Here is a 21,203-nt window from a genome sequence, read left to right as displayed (position 1 = left end):
GCTCCTCGCCGCCCCCTCCCCGACGCGTCCCCTCCCCGGCCCGCGTCCCCTCCCCCGCTCCTCTCCTCCCCGCCCGCCGCCCGCCTCTCGGGGGGAGGGGCGTGGGGGCAGGGAGCCGATTTGCATGCGGCCGCCGCGGCCGCTGCCTGCGCCCGAGCCCGCCGCCGCCGCCGCCGCCGGAGCCCGCGCCTGCGCCCGGCCCGCGCGGCCCCATGCCTCTGGCGCGGCCCTCGGGGGGGCGAAGGTGAAGACCGGCTCCTAGGATGAGTGAAGGGGCGGCCGCTGCCTCGCCACCTGGAGCCGCTTCGGCAGCCGCCGCCTCGGCCGAGGAGGGCACCGCAGCGGCTGTGGCTGCGGCGGCGGCGGCGGCGGCGGGCGGGGGCCCGGACGGCGGCGGCGAAGGGGCGGCCGAGCCCCCCCGGGAGTTACGCTGTAGCGACTGCATCGTGTGGAACCGGCAGCAGACGTGGCTGTGCGTGGTGCCTCTGTTCATCGGCTTCATCGGCCTGGGGCTCAGCCTCATGCTGCTCAAATGGATCGTGGTGGGCTCCGTCAAGGAATACGTGCCCACCGACCTGGTGGACTCCAAGGGGATGGGCCAGGACCCCTTCTTCCTCTCCAAGCCCAGCTCCTTTCCCAAGGCCATGGAGACCACCACCACGACCACTTCCACCACGTCCCCAGCCACCTCCGCCGGCGGCGCCGCCTCTTCCAGGACGCCCAACCGGATTAGCACCCGGCTGACCACCATCACGCGGGCGCCCACTCGCTTCCCCGGGCACCGGGTGCCCATCCGGGCCAGCCCGCGCTCCACCACGGCACGGAACACTGCGGTCCCCCCGACGGTCTTGTCCATGACAGACCCTTTCTTCGGTAGCAGCACTCCGGGCTCCCGACCCCCGGTGCCAGGAACCCCCAGTACCCCGGCCATGCCCTCCTGGCCCACTGCGGCATACGCTACCTCCTCCTACCTTCATGATTCTACTCCCTCCTGGACCCTGTCTCCCTTTCAGGATGCTGCCTCCTCCTCGTCCTCCTCCTCGTCTTCCTCCTCTACCACCACCACGCCAGAAACTAGCACCAGCCCCAAATTTCGTAAGTAAACACTGTGTCTGAACTCTGATTTACTGTTGAGTTTCCATTCTGCCCTCCTGCTGTCCTTTTCCCTCGCCAACGCCTGTCTTCTAGCATCCTTCACCACCCCTCCACCCCCCCCACTCCATTCCAGGTTTGGAACACGGAGTGAGAGAATTAAAACTGGCCGCAGGGGAGGGAAAAGGTGCCGGCCTTTTCCTGTGTGTGTGTGTGCGTGGGGGTAGGGGTGGTGTGAAGCAGAGAGAGATTGTCAGCCAAGCTCCATGGGCCCTACTTCAGTGGGTCCCAAATGAGAACTAACTCCCTTCAAGGGGTTAAAGCGAGTGCAGACCTGCTGGCGAGCTCTGGGATTCGGCTCTTGTTGAGAGCTGGGGAGGGAGGAAGGAGGGATGGAGGGAGGGAGGGGAGGGTGGAGGGGGAGGGGGAGGGGGGCAGGGGGGGAGGGAGGGGGGGAGGGAGGGCCTTCCCAAAAGCACTGAGCCCTTTCCCCGCCCGTGGGAAGGAGAGAAAGAAAAGCACATGTAAATCGACCGACGTTAAACCACGGAGGGAAGTTGTATCCATGTGGGGGTGGGCTGGGGTGTGTGTGTGGTGATTTGATGGAGATGTTGGTACAGTGAAGCTGTAGACACTTCCAGCAGCCCTGACCCGGGCAGGGACCAGGAAGGGTTAATTAGAAGCCATTGTGGGAGGTAGGGAAAGGAGGCGATCCACGGCGAAGGGCTAAACTGATCACCTCCTACCCTGCCCATGGCCATTCCAAGGTGTAGAAACGGATTCTGTGGCCGCGGAGAGTGAGTTAACTAGGGGGAATTAGAAAGGGAGTCCTGCAGAGCTGCCGCCTCTAGGGTCCTGACGGAGGAGGAGTTTTTTCAGCTCTGCCAAGCATTTGCTTTGTTCGTTTCCCAAAGGTGGAGTGTGAACCTCGTCTCCTCTCCCTATATGCCAGAAAAATTTAGGCAAAATGGGACAGAGTTCTGTGCACTCAAGGGTGAGAAAATGAACTCACTTGAAACAGGTCACTCTTTGAATGTAGCTTCTTCACCCTTGGCTCAGTTGCTGCCACTACTGGCCAGTTTCCCCAAGCATGATAGCTTTCTATCTGTCTAGGAGGTGTATATTTTCTCTATACCTTTATACATGTTTTAGATGACTAATTGACCTCCCAGCACCCTCCCACCACCCCACCTTGTTCTTATTCTAAGGAAATTTTAGGAAGGTTCTTAATCTGACTATCAATCAGGATCTGAGAACAGTTTGTGCAACCTGTGAAGGTTATTTAGGACAAACCCCAAGCCTGCCAGTTCAAGTTCTGTGCAAGGCTTTTCTCCAAAAACTGCCTGGCTATGCCTTCTTTATACTGTATTTCTGTTTTGAGCCATAACATCTGGAGGGGAAGGAAGACTGACTGCTCATCATTAACTCTTGAGTAGGAATACCAAGCTTTCAGTCATCTGGGAATTTTTCATTTCTCTGACCTGTGGTCTTAGCTGGGGTGTTATTTAATCCTTGAAACTTTTTGTTTTTGGATTTTTTGTATTTGTGGCTAAAGTCCAAGGAGAGATATTCCTTATGCTTTTACTCTGCTTTGGAAAAAAAATAGGCTAAAAGATAAATTGAGAGAGAGGAGAGGGGAAAGGAGGGAACCTGCCACAAACCAGAATGGCAGTCAAACTGGTAACTTGCTGCTTCTCTCTCCTTTGGCTGAAGCAGTCATTTTTGAGAGCACATTTTCTCAGGAGGTGTGTAGAGGTTTCTCTCAACAAATCTAGCTGCTTGAGTTTTGTGGATGAGTAAAGGATGTGCAAGTGTATGTGCGAACATATTCAATGGCTTGAAAATAGATGCGTTTATCTTGAAGACCCCAGGTTTTTAATCTTTTCTTTTGTTACAGTTGATATGAATAATGGAGTGTGGATATACTTCTCAGCCTTGTGTGTGTGTTGGGGGGCTTGCATATGGGGGGATATTTCATATTCTTTCTGAATTGATTTCCTTGCTTTCCATTCCAGAGGTCTTTAAAGAAAAACCCAAGGTAATTATTTTCTACCCCTGCATGCTCCCTTCCTACATTCTGTAGAAGGGAATGGCAGCCTGTTTAATAAATAATGATTATTGACACGGCTCTCAGCCCCAAGGAAAAGGGTGGTGGTGGTGGGGGGAGAATCTGTAAATGGTATCAATGTTCACTTAGACATAGAAGCAGTATTTGTTTTATGTGTATCTGAGGTTCAGCTCTTGCTCTTTTTTAAACCTTCAACAGGGAGTTGAATTAAGGGATTTGCAAGTGTGCAAATCCAGCAGAAACTGACCTGGTTTGCCTATATCAACAAGGGAAATTTTAATGAAAGGAAGATTATGTAGTTTCCATAAAAGATGAGTTTAAATAGGTAGGTTGTATGGTTATTTAAAGAAAAAGGATAGTTTAAGTATTTTTTTAAGTCCAAGATTGTAGGATGATTAACAAAAGGAAATAAAGATTTCAGTTGAGGGATCATCAGCACTGCTGAAAAATGGGCTGAATATCTTGCATTTGTATTTTTCACTTGTTTCGATTATGTCACCAAAGTTCCCAGGAGAGAAATCCCCCCCCCCCTTTTTTTTTCTAGCTCCTACTTCCAGACTTCAGTAGATTTTTTTCTTGTCTTTTTTTTTAAGTGAAAGGCATGGATTGTGTTGTAGCACCTGAGGACAACTAAGAATGATGCTTTTTTCTTTTTTTTTCCTTGAGACTAACTCACAAATTCTTTAATTGCCAGGGTCTATGCTTTTAAATTGAACACAAGGCTTATAGAATGAATGTCTTTGTGTTCGTCTTAGGTCAGTCAGAAGGATCCTGTCTGTAAAGGCAGCACAGCTCTTTGGAGTGGAAGAGGCGGGTTCATTCTAGAATAAACACCCTTGCTAATGGGTAATAGGATTTTTGCAAGCAAAAGCTATATTTGCTATGGGAAGGCGCAGTTTAGGAGACTGTTTCTAATTTTCTGTAGGATTAAAGGCAAAGAAAGATTGAATTTGAAAGGCAGAGGGAGGAGAAGAGGGGTTTGGAAGTTGACTCTTCTCATCCTGCAACCTTTAGAACATGAGCCAGACCAAAACTTTCTTCTGTGTTACTGGGGTGTCTTGGGTTCCCAAATAGTTTCCCAGGACTCGCCTTTCCTTCAGATGCTTTAAAAACAAATATCTTGAACATACTGCCTTTAAGAGATTATTTCCCCCAAAATGTCTTTGAAACATTTTACAGCTGTAAGTGTAGGGTTAGTTTACACATTTTTTAGTCCAAAGGGAGGTTTACTGCAGACAGTAGAGGAACAGTGATTTTGACCAGTGTGTAAGCAACCTTTTATGGCACGTTGAATTGTATTTTCAGACTTGAAAGGCATATGCATATGTGGAATGTTGTCAGTGCACATGTGGATTGTTATTTTACTCAGCAGAAAGCACTGTTTAACAGATAGAAGACCAGAGTCCTTGGCTAAATTCAAGCACTAAAGACAAAGAGCCACTTTCAATGGGTTATTCTTTGGGTCATATTTGGAAGGTATATAGCTAATTCCAATGAGTAAGATCACAAATCTTGAATAGTGTATTTAGTAAAGAAATAAATATAAAGTGTATCATTGATGTTTAAACATGGTAGGGTGATAATTTTAGTATAACCAAGTCTACTTAAATCAAACTTTACCCAGTCAAACGTGTAATTTTGAAGAGTTCCATTGATAACATCGACAATTTTCTTATCTGTCCTCTTTCTTTCTATAAATTTATTTATTTATTTATTTTTGGCTATGTTGGGTCTTTGTTGCTGGGCTCAGGTTTTCTCTAGTTGAGACGAGCGGGGGCTACTCTTCGTTGTGGTGTGCGGGCTTCTCACTGCGGTGGCTTCTCTTGTTGTGGAGCACGGGCTCTAGGCACATGGTCTTCAGTAGTTGTGGCACGTGGGCTCAGTAGTTGTAGCTCGCGGGCTCTAGAGTGCAGGCTCAGTAGTTGTGGCGCACGGGCTTAGTTGCTCCGCGGCATGTGGGATCTTCCCGGACCAGGGCTCGAACCCGTGTCCCCTGCATTGACAGGCGGATTCTTAACCACTGCGCCCCCAGGGAAGCCCTTAACTATTCTTTTTAGACATCTTCAGTCTTTCAGTAAAAGTACTCTGAGTTGCTTTATAAGCAGCCTCAGGTATAATTTGTTTAAATAAAGTTACTCCTATGTTGTCTTCTATCTATTGATACATGAATCGAGGCCTTCAGAGGAATTCCAACATAGAAAGGACTGACCCCAATCATGTGTGGTTGCCAAAGTGCGAGGATTCAGAGTTCGAGATCAATATTTCTTATGAAATTCAGTTGAGAGCTTTCTTTATGAGCACATGCTGCAGCCTGAGTATGTTTTGATTTCCTTTGGCCTTAATACAGGATTACGAGACTTTTCTACTTTAGTCAATTATACTGTACATTTTACTCTTCAGACACTTACCTTTTGCTTCATGATCCTAACAGAAAAAAAGGGGGGGGGGTAGGGGTGTGGGCATAGAATCGGCAAGGCTCTTTTTAGAACATCGTTAATTTGGTCTCAGTGCCTTAAGGCTGTGGTTTAAGCCTTTCTTCCTCCGCTACTCGTGACTGAGCTAGAAGGGGTTGGCAGTGCTAATTGAGAGCTCCTTTTGCATGCTTGGTTGGTGAATCCAGCCACCTTTGTATCTGTGCAATTTCCTGGACAGCCTTTTTTTTTTTTTTTTTTAACACAGTGTTGATCCACATATTTGTCAGAAAGAAAAACAAACAAACAAAAAAAGCTTCAAAAAAGCTGGTGTGTGGCAGCTTCTCTCTGTTACTAAAGAAACCAACTTTTCTAAATCCAGGTTGAGCCATAAGCAAGAGTGCAGAGTTTGAAAGCAGTGCTGTCCTGGGAGGTCTAGTGTTTGGAGGAACAAGATCTCTCTTCGCCCCCTGGCATACTCTCCTGGCTCTTCCCCCTCTACCCAGCACAATGAGAAGATGGATGATTTTCAGATCCCTTCTTATGTAGAAATTCTTTCCTCATAACCTCTCCTATCCAGTGCCAAACATATCTCAATATTCTATCTCAGGTGTCAAAAATGGAACATGAAAGTTGGCCCTGAAATATGTAAGAGCAAGGAAAGAGCCATAAATCTAAGTCTGTAAAATGCATTTGAATTGCTTGTGAATAGAACTGAAATTCATTTTTCTCCCTTTGAATCTGTTTTTATCTTCAGACTTTTGTGTTGGGTGAGGCACAGAGCTGGTACTGCCTTGGCAAATACCACTGAGACATTTTGGGATCCTAGAAATTTTACTTATCTACACCAAAAAAAGTGTTTCCTCCAGAACCATGTACATATGGAAGGCAGGATGGAGGAATAGACTGTTTAAAGCTTTGTAATATCAGGATGAAAATGTACCTAAATCCATTCATGTGATTATTAATGAAAGTAGTAGGACGCATGGTTAGTTTGGTTTTCCATTTTCACCACTTTTTCTCTGAGGACTTCCGGTACTCCTACCTTACCCAGTCTTTTATAGAATTGGATCTACATGACTCTGTCTGAAGGCCCCTTACAGACTTTTGATTATTTTATTTTAGCCCTTTATTCCTTAGCTTATATTATAAGCAGTAGTCATTAAAAGAAATTTTCTTAGATATTCTTAACATTGCCTTGTCATTTCAAGTTGTTTTAAAAGTCAACCCTTTTGGTAAGACATGTTAGACTAAGTTGATGTAGAATGTTCAGAAAAAAACCTACCCATTTATGCAATTGAGTTATTAAATTGTCTTGGTGTTTTATTTTTTAATTAAAAAACATTTTTTTTGAAGATTCCAAAAACTTGGTGGAAGACTAATGGCCATTTATTGTCCCACATAGATTGGTTTACAAATCATACTAATTTTGACAGTACTTATTATCTGATTCCATAAAACAATTGTACAATTGAATATGCGCTATTATATACATTCATATAGTTATGTTTTCGTAATGTCATGTTTTGATTTTTAAATTTATTTTAATGAATATTTATTAAACCCTGATTTGGGGTATTACTATGCTGGTAGTTAGTTAATTTTAAAAGTCTATAAAAGTAATGGTTTAAAAAACAGAAAATTAAAATAAAACTTCAAATGTATACAACATTCATTCTCCCATATCTTGGACGTAGGCGTTTTTTTTGAATGTGTCTCTTAGTTGGAACTTAGCGTCGTTTTCTTTTTCTTTTCCATAAGCCACACCTCTAATTACTTGTTTCTTCTTCAAAGACACTGGTGAAGGAATTTTAACCCAGATTTTTCATAGATACGATAATATCCCCCCTGCCCTGGAAATCTTTTACAGTTTTTTTTTTTTCTTTTACAGTTTTCTTGCCCATATAATTCAAAGTAATTTTCTTTCTTCCTTCCTTCCTTTCTTTCTCTTTCTCTCTCTCTCTCCCTCCCTCCCTCCCTCTCTCTCTCTCTCTTTCATTCTTTCTTTCTTTCAACAACTCACCGTTTGGATTTTCTTCGAAACATTCAGCTATGTTTTAATAGAAATTAGAGTGATCTTTCATTTCTACAATCATATATCATTGACTTACATAAAATTTAACTAAATTACATAATCGCAATAAGAACAACTGATATAAACAGGATTGTTACCCCCACTGAGTGTTGGTAAGCCTACAACCCAAAAGGAGTTTACAGAGGTGTGCAGGCTTCCTTCAGGTTTGCCTGCTGGCTGTGACCTTCTCACAGGGCAGTGGCCCTGCCAGTGTCCATCACACTGGAGGAGTGGTGACAGCAAGCTGGCTAAGGATTAGGAAAGCGCCTCCTTTGTAGGTAATAGTATTGAAAATGTAAGTCAGTCATGACCATATATTTCAGGAACTTCAGTGGGCGGATGACAACGTTTGGTATAGAAAGAAAAAAAATCCAAAAAACCTGTAGCCTTGAATACCATGATAACTATGCACCCTCAAAGAACCAGTTTATTCTCTCTGAACTTTAACTTCCTCCTCTGGGATAATGAGGGGGTGATGATAATAACCTGCTTCGTATACCACTTCTAAAAGAGCTTATAAGCTGCAAACACTCTACTGTTGTTTTTTTTTAAATAAATTTATTTATTTTTACTTATTTATTAGTTTTGGCTGTGTTCGGTCTTTGTTGCTGAGTGCAGGCTTTCTCTAGTTGCGGCTAGCGGGGGCTACTCTTCATTGCGGTGCGCGGGCTTCTCGTTGCGGTGGCTTCTCTTGTTGCAGAGCACAGGCTCTAGAGCGTGCGGGCTTCACTAGATGTGGCGCGTGGGCTCTGCAGTTGTGGCTCGTGGGCTCTAGAGCGCAGGCTCAGTAGTTGTGGCTCACGGGCTTAGTTGCTCCGTGGCATGTGGGATCTTCCCGCACCAGGGCTTGAACCCGTGTCCCCTGCATTGGCAGGCGGATTCTTAACCACTGTGCCACCAGGGAAGCCCCACTCTACTGTTTTTATGTCAAGAGAAATGGGAAATGGATAGACTAGGTATTTTCATCCAAAACCACATTAGGCCATTGAATTCAGTTGAAATATTGGAGCTAGTTTGCTATATCTAGCGTGAGGGATCTTCCATCACAATGAGGGATGATTATTCTTGCATGCCCTTGGATCTCTCCTGTATTCCTCTCTGATACCCTGACACACACAGTAGAATATGGTGTGGAAATCTCCCTCAGATCACCTTGGAAGTTTAATCACAAACTGGAGCCCACCATTTCTCATCCTTTGGTTGGTAGATGGTTTTGTAGTCTGTTTTGCACATATGTTTCTCAAAGAGAGGAACTGAAATTTGGGAGAAAATGAGTGAGATTGTTGAATTATAATTATCTGGAAATCTGAAACCCGCAAAAATCTGAAGATTTTTGATGAAAGAAAGGATGCCCTTATGGTTCCTTTTAGTTCCATTCCCACACTGTCTTATTGTCATTGAATCTTTGGAGTTTGGAGAGAACTTTAGTAAAAATGGGTCACGTCTGCATTGCATTCTCTTCCCCCTCTTAATTGAAGAGTTATTGTGGTTTAGGTTCCAGAGGATTAATGGCTTGCTTGTGCCCACCAAAGAGCTCTTTTAGATGTATGCTTTCGTACTTCAGGGCACTTTAATATTAGCATCTTGAAAACATCTTGCTTCAAGTCTGTGTTTTTTGGACACTTCATCCTGAATTATATTTCAAAGTATTACTTCTTTTTGTTATGAGCCTTTATTTTTCAAGACATGTTGGTGATAGTACATAAATCATAGATTGCCATTCCCAGGCATAAAAAGAGGCTAGTCAGAAACAAGCCTGTAAACTGAATTCAGAATTTAGTTTAATAACAGAAGTTCAGCAGCTTCCAATGATAAGATTTTGTCTTTGAGGACTCTTCCTAGAAGTGATAGTATGTATCATGGATGCAATATTCAGTGTAAGAGCAAGAAAAAAATCTTCTGAATCTATGCAACTACTTTAGCAGTAATACATTACAGCCACGGTTTTGAGAAGAGAATTTTTATGCTAAGCATTTGATAAGAACTCTTGAACGTATTAGCCTACTTCCTAAGATACCCTTCCCGTGACTACATATGACCTTTGGTCTGATCTTCCAGTGAATTGCCAGGGAGTTAGAATTTCACTAAGAGAAAATCACACCCTTATCATCATTTTGGGTTCAGACTCTAATTGATTTCTGTGCCTTGAATTTTACTTTTAGACATGGGGAAGAATTCTTCACAGAATCTCAGTCTTGGAAGGGGCTTGAGAATTTAGGTGATAACTAGAGCTGCCATTTGTCGAGTTTTACTCTGTGCTAGGAGGGTCCACACTTTACATACTTTGTCTTATTTATTTATTGAAACAAGGATTAAAAGACAGGCATTTAGGCCTGTAGCCTAGTCTGATTATCTAAATTATGCAGGTAATCGAGCTGGGCTTAGATTGGTTATATAATTTGCCTAGGACATGTGTAAGTGTCATAGTTTGAAGAATCAGGAAGATGGGAAGATCATTTTATAGGTAATCTCTTCCCACTTTAAATCCTAAGGCATTGACACAGTGTTGATATATCTATGTATATTACCTGTTTCAAGCCCCTAGCTCATAGCCAGTGACGTTTGCCATTATAAACTGCATAAATGGCACATCTGCTCATACCTGTTCTTTGCTATAGTAAAGGGAGCCTTTAATAACCAGAGAAGTTTCCCTGGTTTCCAGTCCAAGGAGAAATTTAGGGAGATAGTTCAACAAAAGATAAAGAATGTGTTCTTCTAAACTTCTATTCCTTGATTTTCTTAACTCTCTATTTCCTCCTGTGGCTGCTTATAGGTGATTCAATAGAACAGTGACAGAAAACAGTTACAGACTTTATTTCTCTACTTCCTGAAATCTAGCCAAAATTGTCTTCTCTGCTCATTCTAAACTTGCTTTTGATTGCAGTAGTTACTGCATCATATGCTGAGAGTGGCCTGTGGAAACGTGTTAGGGAACATTTGGAGTAATAGCCTTGAGGTTCTCCTGACCCTAAAATACCAGCCCTACCAAGTAAATGTTGGGTGTTGCAGGTATGCAGTGTTTCCTGCAGAGCATCTGAATTCCCTTTTGGAACCATCCTGCAAGTTACCCACCATTGACTAGCCCATGGTAATTTGAAGAGGAACTTTGGTGAGACCCTGATAGTCTGCCAAGGATACCACCAACTGGACCCAATCATTACTTACTAGTTTGATTTTGATGTGTAGCAAGGGGTCCCTAAGAACAGATTTTCTGAAGGTTAAAATGAAAGGTGATTGTGATGTTTACTTTTGCTAACTCGTAAAAAGAAAACAGAAATAGATCAAATACTAAGATTATATAGTCTTTGAATAGCTATGCTGAAAGGTAGGAATACTGTAACGTCAGGAAACAAGTATTGTCAAAATCCCATAAGACTGTGAATGAATTCTGTAGACTAAGAATGACGGCTGTACTCATAAAGAAGAGAGGGAATGAGATTGCTTACCCAAACTTATTGTTAAACAAAAGTTTTTGTCAGCATGATGGCAAAATCTAGAGACTCTAGGAATAGAAAAGTGAAAATGGGGTGCAGCAATGTTTATATTAAACACTGTCTTGACTGAATTCCATTTAACTGAGTCTTCAGTATGAGACTCTTTTCTGTGTTAAAAAAAACTGACAAATGCCCTCTTCATGCCAAACGGTCACAGTTGGTAGGGCTTCTGCCTTCAACAAATGAGAGGTGTGTTTACCAAATGTTAGTTGTGTTAGCTCCCAAACTTATTTATGCTGGTTGTTCTTGTTACTGTAATTAGGTAATGTATTTAAATAATATTCAAACCAATGAATTAATTGTGGTTTTTATTAGAACTAAGTTGATTACTTTGGGTGTACTCCATAAAGAGAAGTCACTGAAAAAATGCTTGTTGAAGAAGTTGTGGGCAATTTTAAGGGAAAATATTTTTATATATCCATAAGAAATCTGCACTTGGATTGTTTCACATGTGGCTTTAAGTCCTCATTCCTCAGTAAATAAATTGAAACTGAAAAAAATCACAGTATACATTTGTGGTGTGGTTTTTCACAAGAAAGGTAACAGAAATTTATTCAGTGAAAAGTCTTGAATACCACAGCCAAATATTTGGCAAGTGAACGCGCATTTGTATGTTTTAGGTTCAAATAAAAGAAATAATAAATAAAATAAATTTTACTTTACCCATGTGATAGATTTACAAAGCCATTAATTCGTGTTTTTAATAATTTTAAGTATATTGGAAAATGTTTACTATATAATTATCTAAAACTTCTTGGGTAGAAAATTATATAAGATGCTGATTATATAAAGCTATGTCGACTAATAGATTTAATAAATAGTAACTATAGTCAAGGAAAGTATGCAAAATTGTTAATGGTGATGATTTCTGGTTTGTGGAATAGGAATGCCATTTAATTTATTGCACTTTGCTGTAGTTTCAAAGTTTTATTTAATGGTCATGAATTATCTCTCTAATTAGAAGTTATTAAACTTTTGAAGAAGTAAAGAATAAGATCCATGAATCAGTTCAATTATTGGTCTTGGTTCTGTGAAGATTTTTTTTTCTAGTCTAGGAGTTTGTGTCTTCATTGGTGGTGTCAGCATTAAAGTGTTGGCTGAGTTGGGTTCCTGCTGTGAAATGCAGATGTGGAGAAATATAAATGCATTTCATTTGCTCATGGGAAGTAATGCCTTATTGAAGGCAGTGTCTTACCCTGGGCCTTGGATTATTAGCCTTGATCTTATAAGGATAAAAAAGATGGTAGCTTTACTGTGTTACTTAATGGCTCTTCCAGTCTGCAGAAGCTGGGCAGTCTTTAGTAGTATTGCTAAGGATGGATATAGCCTGTAGAAGTCAACCAGTTTTGGGTATACTAACCAATTACCTGGTCTTTTTTTAAGGATCAAATGACAGGAAAATGCAAAGGCTAATTTGTAGCGCTGGGTCTTATAAGGGAGGGCTTAGGTCACATACGAACAGGTGGGATGACCAATTCAAAGATTTACCAGATGCTGTAAGCCTCTCAAAGAATCAGAAGGTGTTTATTCACATAAAAAAGTTAGGTGGTTGGAAAGAGGTGATTTGTAGGACACATAGTCCTTAATTTGGTCATGAGTTGTGCTCAAAGTCTTTTTTTTTTTTTTTTTTATAAAGACAACTTTATTTATTTATTTATTTATTTTTGGCTGTGTTGGGTCTTCGTTTCTGTGCGAGGGCTTTCTCTAGTTGCGGCGAGTGGGGGCCACTCTTCATCGCGGTGCGCGGGCCTCTCACTGTCGCGGCCTCTCTTGTTGCGGAGCACAGGCTCCAGACGCGCAGGCTCAGTAGTTGTGGCTCATGGGCCTAGTTGCTCCGCGGCATGTGGGATCTTCCCAGACCAGGGCTCGAACCCGTGTCCCCTGCATTGGCAGGCAGATTCTCAACCACTGCGCCACCAGAGAAGCCCTCGTCAAAGTCTTTTAAGATAGCTCCCAAATACATTGGTGAGCAAAAAGAGAGCAAAAAAATGATTCTGTATATATAATGTTAAACGTTAGAAGTCAAGATAGTGATTGTCTTTGGGAAGGAGGCAGGTATTGACTGGAAGGAGACCGAAGATATGGGGCTTTAGGATATTGGTAATATGCTAATGATCTGGGGACTTATCACATAGGTGTGTTCTATTTCCCAGAATTCACCAAGCTTCATGCTTATGATTTGTGCACTTTTTATATACATCAGTACAAACTTAACTGTATAAAAGAAATCTTTCAAAACATTCCTTTGGCCTATACTTCGTGTTCCCAGGGTGGTAGCCTAAATGTGTGGATTGTTCCATTTATAGACACTGGATTGTAATTCTCAGTGTTTGTTGTTCATGCCTCACAGTCTAGTAAAGGCAAAGAGGGTCTTCGCAGCTTCAGCAGCTTCCTTTGTTCTCAGGATCCTGGCTTAGTGAGACGCCATGGAGATGCCCACACTCCTTTTCAATTGTATCCTTTCTGAATGGACACCTTGTGTTTATATTACATAAAATTTTCTTTCACCCGTATCAGGAGTGTTTCTGATACAGCATAAGTTACCATGCTTTTCACACATCTTACACATGTAAACCATACTTATTTCCAAGAGTGACTTTATACATACAGTTCTGCAATATTAGAGTGCGTGATACAAGGGAAAGCCAATTCATTATCTGCATTTATGGTTTTGTTGAGAAGCCCACAACTTATATTCCAGCGAATAATTAAGTGCAGTGTGTGATTCCAACTGAAAAGTATATTAAGCCCTTTCAGAAAGCAGTGATCAGAGCAGGCATAGGTAGTTTCAAGGGAGAATTTGTTTAGGCAGAGAAATGGGCAGGTGAGGCCAGGGGAGAAAAAGGTCATTAACAAACAGGTTACTGCTTTAAAGGGACATAACAGCTGGCTCACATCTGTGTGTCTGGCCTGGTGGGCAAAGAGGGCCTCTTGGAATTAATGTAACAGCTTCACCTTTTCCTTAGGGCAGGGCCTGATTCAGGAGGGAGGATTTGGGAGGACTTCGCTAGGCTGCTATTCGAAATCACAGTCAGGGTTGGTTCAAGGAATGTGCACAGTAATCTGTGTTATTTTCACAAGATGCAAGGTCTCCAGGATGACTTAGAGGGAGGAACAAGCAACAAATTGTAAAGATTCTCCAAGGCTCATTTGTCCCACGTCATTTAGATATGGTCTTGACTCGTGCTGAATCTGTTTAAGTATTGACTTCATTCCAGTGCCTCTTCAAAGTGCTGCAAGAATCAGTAGAATTGGTATGTTTTAAAATGTTTAGTTTTTTCCATAGTCACATCAACACAGCCCTAGATTTAACCCAAAATAGTAGCTTTCAAATATCTAAAAATTTGCAAGTGGAGACCCAAGGAGAATAACAAGAAGATATGCTTGATTTTTACTGCTTCACCTTAATTAACCTGTGACTTCAGATTTTCCGGAGGCAAGAAACTACTCTATGAATTGATTGCCATGCCATCCCTCTTGTTTCATCTGAGGTCGTCTTTCCAGAAGCCACTCAGCACCTTTTGGGATTGAGCGCTGACACTGCATGACATTCAAAAGGCAAAGGCACTGTTGATCCCCTTGTGCACTCATCACGTGGTGAGGAATGAGAGGGGGAAGACCCTGATGTCTCAGGAACCCTGAGGATGGATGTCTGGCTGGCCTGCCAGAGAGCTTCTCTTGTAGATGCAGGAACTACAGCCGTTCATGTACATATCGACAGCTAAAATTAGTTGTGTCACCCCACCGTGTTCACCATAAAGAAGAACCTTCAGATTAAAATCGGATTCATCACTCTTACGGGCTTACTTGGTTGCTCCTTGTTACCAGATAGAGGGGCTGTAACACTGTGTAAGTGCAAATGTTAAATTAGTATTAAGAGCCAGTGGTGTCTCTCCTGTATTTCTTACTGATCAGACAATTTTCACTGATGTCAACGTTTATAATAAGCCAGTTGACATATACGATTGTTATTTGCTTGTAATATTCTCAGTGTATCTTTTTTTTTTTTGACTTAGATAAGGGTAATTTTTTTTTTTTTTTGGTTATTTGTTTAGGCCTTTGTGTATTTGATCAGAAGAGATTTTTGAAAGGCAGGCAGCAAAGCTGTAACAAAGTCAGTATTAAATCGGTGTTTCTCCTTTATCATTTGGTTTTTAAGCTTCTAAGTGACCTTCTGTGGTACCACATTGATGCTAATCTTTCATCATGAGCAGCTCTGAGTAATTTATGATAAATAATGAAATGCTGTTTCCTACAGTGCGCTGCAAATGGCTGAGTGCTACAAAAGTCTAAAGAGCTCTATTACTTCTAAATGATTAGATAACACAAAAATGTTAACCCTAAAGAAAAAAGGTCCAGTAGCACATGCTGCTTGCTAAGCACAGTTCCTCCTGCCTGGTACCTTCTGATAGGCTTTGTGCATCTGAACTCTGAACTCTGGGACTGGCGTCTGAACAGTTATCTTCTAGAATAGCAAGGAGAGGTTTATGCCTTTCAGCTAGTTGGGTTGGCTTGGAGCAACAGTGGTTTGTTTATTTGGAGTGGGGGAAGGGAGGAACTTGCAAAATTTGTTTACAATTTGAAACCTTTAATTAATTTTAAAAAATGGTATTACCAGTGGCAAGGACTTGGATGCTAGGATGCAACAATTTAAAATGTTTTGTCCGAGCACAGATATTGAAAATGGATATTCAAAAGCAAACATTAAAATGATTTTATCAGAACAAAGCTTTATAGATGCTTTAAAAAAATTATATAGATGTTTTTTCAAAATTAACTCTTATCAGTGTTGCATTTTCTCTCATCCACATGTACAAAAATGGAGACATAGCAAACATATATCTGATTTGTAACTCTCCGCTTTCTTGTCATCCTCTGTAATGTATTAGTACAGTCGTTAAATGTTGTCCACAGTGAATATGTGTGTCCTCATCCTTGTTGCCATAAAATAGCTGCATATCTAAGTGTTAGGGTTTGAAGCCTTTAATTGCCAGGTACAGAAAGTCTTTATGTACTACATCCCATTGTGAAAATTGAATTAAATTGCTGGTCAGGGAGCTCTTTATACTGCCAAGAGAGTCTCTTTGTGAGCAAAACGTAGAGAAGGGTGGTCTTTGGCCAGTGGTACTTCTAAACTCAAACACTTTCCGGAAGTTTGCCATGGAACTTCCTCACATTTCCCCAGACATTAATACTTTGCCAAATGAAATCATCTGTTCCCCCTACTAGAACTGCATTCTTTCTTCCAGATATCAGCTATGAGGTATGAAATGAATTGCATAAAAATAAATTACACATACTGCATTTTGGAAAGTGTACCCTAGCTGTTCCATCAATTATTCTTCACTGCTGTGCTGGGAAGTGCATCTTAACCTCAATTATCAGTTACATGCAATCAGTTGAACCTCTGGACCTTGCCAAAATAGACATGGTTTCATGCCAGGAAAATCAGGCTGTTTGAATGTTCTAGAATATTTTTGCTTTAGATGAAAAAGGGTTGTGGTCCTGTCTCATGGGAGAGAAAGAGTCAAGGAAGGAAAGCTGTTTGATGCATGGACTTTATGGCTCCCCTTCTTGACCATCTACCATCTAAAGTTTGGTGTAGGTGGCACTGTGGCATTAGCAGTACGGTCCTCTTCAGGCATCTGAGCAAGGACTCTGAAGTTTATAGATTATCCAGGATTTTTTTAAAAAAATAAATAAATAAACTTATTTATTTATTTATTTGGCTGTGTTGGGTCTTTGTTGCTGCGCGCGGGCTTTCTCTAGTTGCAGGGAGCGGGGGCTACTCTTTGTGGCGGTGCGCGGGCTTCTCACTGTGGTGGCTTCTCTTGTCGCGGAGCACGGGCTCTAGGCGCACGGGCTTCAGTAGTTGTGGCGCACGGGCTTCAGTAGTTGTGGCGCACGGGCTTAGTTGCTCCACGGCATGTGAGATCTTCCCAGCCAAGGGCTCAAACCCGTGTCCCCTGCATTGGCAGGCGGATTCTTAACCGCTGAGCCACCAGGGAAGCCCTATCCAGGCTTTTTAAAAATCTCCATATGCCTAGTCTACCACTTCCTCTTTGATGCTCCACCATGTTGTAAACTGTGAACAGAAGAATCTGATGAACAGGAGGTGATTTGCATGGAGCCTAGGGAGAGGCTAGAGAGTCTTACCCTAAGGAAGTTTATGTTCCTTTGTATAAACTTGTTAATTCTTACTTTTTTTTTTGCTTCCAAGGAAAATTGGAAATAAGATAATTAGAAGAGTGGTTTTCAATGGGAGAAAAGTAATTAAGGCACAGTGGGAAGGCCACTGGGCCTGGTTTAGGAATGTAGGCCTACTGCTGTCACTCAGGTTTTTCTGTAAAAGAGGCTGTTGGACAAGGCATTCCCTGAGTCTCCTTTTGGCAAAGAATCCCTGAAGCCAAGTTGTAAATTTGAGATGAAAATATTAGTGGAATTTTTGGGTTACTAATTCTGCTGGCTTTTTCCCCACCCCACCACCAGCCCCCTTTCTCTCTCTTTCCCTCTCTCACATATGTAGGCATACATACATATACACACAGGGGTATTTTGGGGGCGGGATATTTTTGGTGGGATATTTTGCAGTTCAGGATTTAGTTACCCCCATGTTTCAGTGTGCTGCATAGGTGTGACTTGATTACATCCTAAAGTCCATGGAACTTTGCTTGTTTACAGTTTTAAAAAAGAATTCCTTATCCTTCTCCTGACAGATGTAGAGCTTGGTAGCCAGCTGTAGGTCTGTTACTGCAAAAATATATATAGATATACATAGAAAAGTAAATGGATGCCAAAAATAGAGGTATGAGGAGGCCCGCAGGAGTTACTGGCACACACAATATATTTCGTTTGGAAGCATAAATAAATTCATCCAGTTCTAGATATAATCACAATATCTTTCTCACTGAATTAAACAGAATTCCTAGTTGCCGAATTTTCCAGAGTGTTACAAGAAGAACAGAGGACTAAGGAGTGGTATTTCTAAGGCAGTATTATAAATGTGTCTAAATGTAAGGCATTATTTCCTGGCATGTTGGTTGGCATGGGGATTCTGATATCAGAATGTGGTTCCATCTGTTAGATGTAACCTAGCTGTGCGTTAGAGCACAGCTCTGACCTGTGACAGAGTCAGAGTGACAGTAATTCAAACCTGAGGTGGCTAATGTTGATATTTGACCTTTTTTCTTAGAGCACCTTCCTCATTATTAAATAAGGCATGTTCAGTATAGAAAATTAGAAAATACAAGCAGTAAGAGGAAAAGTCAACTGAGTTCTACCATCCAGAATAAGAGAATTATTATCTTTTTGTTGACTATTAGACTAATTTTTTCCTCTGTGAAAATGTATTTTTTTCAAAAATGAAATTATACTCTAATACTCTTTTAGCTATCTTTTTGCACTTTATGTTAAAATATTTCTTTGTCACTATCTATAATGTGGTTCTGTGCTGAAGTATTATGGCCATACTAAAATATAATGTGCTTATCACCTGTTGAGAATTTAGTTTGTTTCAGTTTGGTCATAATAATATAAAATTCTACCCTGAACATCCACAGAATGGAGTGAAAACTTTTGGCCAGTATATGTGCCCCAAAACCGTACGTTTTAAATCTGCATTCCTAAATTCTCATCCAGAAAGACTGAACAATTCACTTTCCCGCCATTATGGTGTCAGAATGCCCACTCTTTCCATAACCCCTGCTTCCACTGTTGTAGGCGTTAACATATCATTGACAACAAAACAAGCAAACCAACAAAAAAACCCTTTGCCAGGAGGATAGTTTTAAAACCGTATCTTGTTGGTATTCTGTCTTTCATTTCTCTAATTCCAATGAGAGTAAACATTTTAGATAGTTATTAAAATGGAAGGTGGATTTCGTTGGGGAGGTTCCCAGGCCTTTCGTGTCTGCATGCGCCGTATGGCCAGATGCCTCTGTGCGTCGTCCGGGGCTTCATCCCACTGGGGGTGCTGCAAGGAAGAGCAGAGCATCAAAAGTATTAAACTGCCCAGTGTAATTTAATAACAAATCTTCCTCCCCTTAAAACCCAGAAATAGTGTTGTGGATAGAAGGTGGGTCACGGTCATGGTCATGGTCACGAGGAGTCAGCAGATAAGGAATAAGGTGCAACTCTTCTTGACTAAGTGACCTTAGGGGCTGCAGTACCTTGGGTTATTTGGCTAAATGTTAACCTCTGTGTCAGCCTGTACTAAATGTTAGCCTGTACTTATATAGCTAGTAAGATTCTGATAAAGAACACAAGCCTGAACACACACATACGCATAGATCAAAAATAATAACTCCTGAAAGTCCAGAGGGCTTCCATTGTAACTTTCTCCATGAGTACAGACAATGCTTGGGGACAGTCCCCACGCCTTCCATCCCTGTCCTGTCCAGGATGTCCTCAGTGTTCTGCTCAGTAGTGTTTCCTTTCCACTCTTCTGCTTCATGGTGTGGATGTTGAGCTGGAGATGAGGCTCAGCTTCCAGGAAAGAATGGCGTCTTCTGCTCTGCACCTGGGCCTTGCGACAGCCGCTGCCTACTGCTGTTCCCATTAATGAGTGCCATGGAAACCCAGTGAGCTCCAGGGGTGGCAGAGAGGTGGGTGAGCATCAAATCACTAAAAGACCCTAGATTTTCAAGTGTCGCATTATAAAAGTAGAACTGGCTGAGGAAGAGCAGGGCCAGGCCAGCATCCTGTAGCCCTCTGCTTTTTTGGCATCTGCTTCCCTTTGTCTGAGTCTTCTCCATGAGGAGCAGGGAGACTCCCTGCTCCAGTGTTCTGCATGAATTGGTCGGGCTGAGATGCCCCTTCTCTGGCATATCACTGACACTCAAACAAGAAATTGATTAATTTGACTTGGATTAAACCATCAGAACCTGTTAAGGCTTCGCTGATGATTGACAGATCTGTCCTTTGAGCTTTATAGTTTTAAGATCAAGGCAAGTTGCCTTAGCATCTGTCATGTGGTCATTTTTTTTTTTGACATTAAAAAATACTCAAAAATGTTATATCACGGATTGATAAATTCTAATGACACCTCCAAATTGACAGACAAGCATATTGAGATTATCAGTTCAAATATCCTCAGCAGTCTTAACCTCAGCTGCCCAAAGGGAAAGTCTACCAATTTAATCTGGCGGACTGTTTTTTGGATTCCATTTAATGTGGATGTTAACTTTTTGTTTTGTTTTCCACTATCTGATGCTATTACCATCTAATTAGGTTGAAAATCAGCAATTAGAATTGGAATGCATTTAAGAGTTGTTATTTTTCTTTTGTTCATAGTTAAACTCTTCATGATGTGATTTATAGTGTGTGCGTACATGTGGGAGTGTGTGTACTGTGGAACAGTGGTGGAGGTTAAGTCTGGAAGATTAGGTTGAATCTAAATTTTGCCTCTTATTGGATACCTGAGCTTGATGGAGTCTGTCAGTTTCCTCATCTTCAGAAGCTGAGATAATGGTTACATCTTAGCACAGAATGCTGCTGTGAAGTGGATCTGACAAACCAAGGTGCTGAACAGATTGATAACTTACACGTTGATAGCCAAGGGATGTTTGGATATATGAGAATCGGGGCAAATTGAAGTCATGATGAGAGGCCAAACATTATTTATGTCACGGGGTAATGTTTTCCTTTTGGGATATTTTGTACAGTAGTTAGGAACTGATAGTTTGCAAAGTAAAATTCAAGCTGGAAAGCACTGTAGAGAGGAAGAGACTGATGCTGTGAAAATTTAAATCCTGCAGTGGTGTTGACTCAAAAAATATCGGTTTCCAGGCATCTGGACATGAATTTCTCAGCCTTTGAGAAAGGCAGACTCAACGAGCATGCCCTTTCAGTATGATTGCCCCAGAAATGTGGGATGCTCTGTTTGAAACTGAGCTCTGTGTCAATCCCTGATGTCTCAATTTCTGACACGCTAAACACAAGCAGAGAGAAAATGTGCTTCTGAGGAGTGAAGAACCCTCTCTCTCATTTTCTCTCTATCCTGTCTCATGCCACTTCTCTTCATGTTGATTGTTCTCAAGAACTGATTCTTAGTGCTGAGTAAAGAA

General features: G+C 41.8%; 1 protein-coding gene across 10 annotated transcripts in view; it reads left to right on the top strand.

The window, feature by feature from the left end:
* The first annotated feature begins 236 nt into the window (after nucleotides 1–236).
* Nucleotides 237–21,203, top strand: part of NRG3 (neuregulin 3) — a 1,082,617-nt gene continuing 1,061,650 nt past the window's right edge. For all 10 annotated transcript variants that reach the window (XM_082425700.1, XM_082425708.1, XM_082425703.1 and 7 more), the window contains exon 1: nucleotides 237–1,095. In XM_082425700.1, coding sequence (XP_082281826.1) covers nucleotides 264–1,095 — 832 coding nt within the window. In that variant the 5' untranslated portion in view covers nucleotides 237–263. The remainder of the gene's footprint in view (nucleotides 1,096–21,203) is intronic.

The sequence above is a fragment of the Balaenoptera physalus genome (assembly GCF_965194825.1).
Source record: "Balaenoptera physalus genome assembly, chromosome: 14".
NCBI lineage: Eukaryota > Metazoa > Chordata > Mammalia > Artiodactyla > Balaenopteridae > Balaenoptera > Balaenoptera physalus.
Note: the sequence above shows the minus strand (reverse complement) of the source record. Positions and strands in the feature narration are given on the sequence as shown.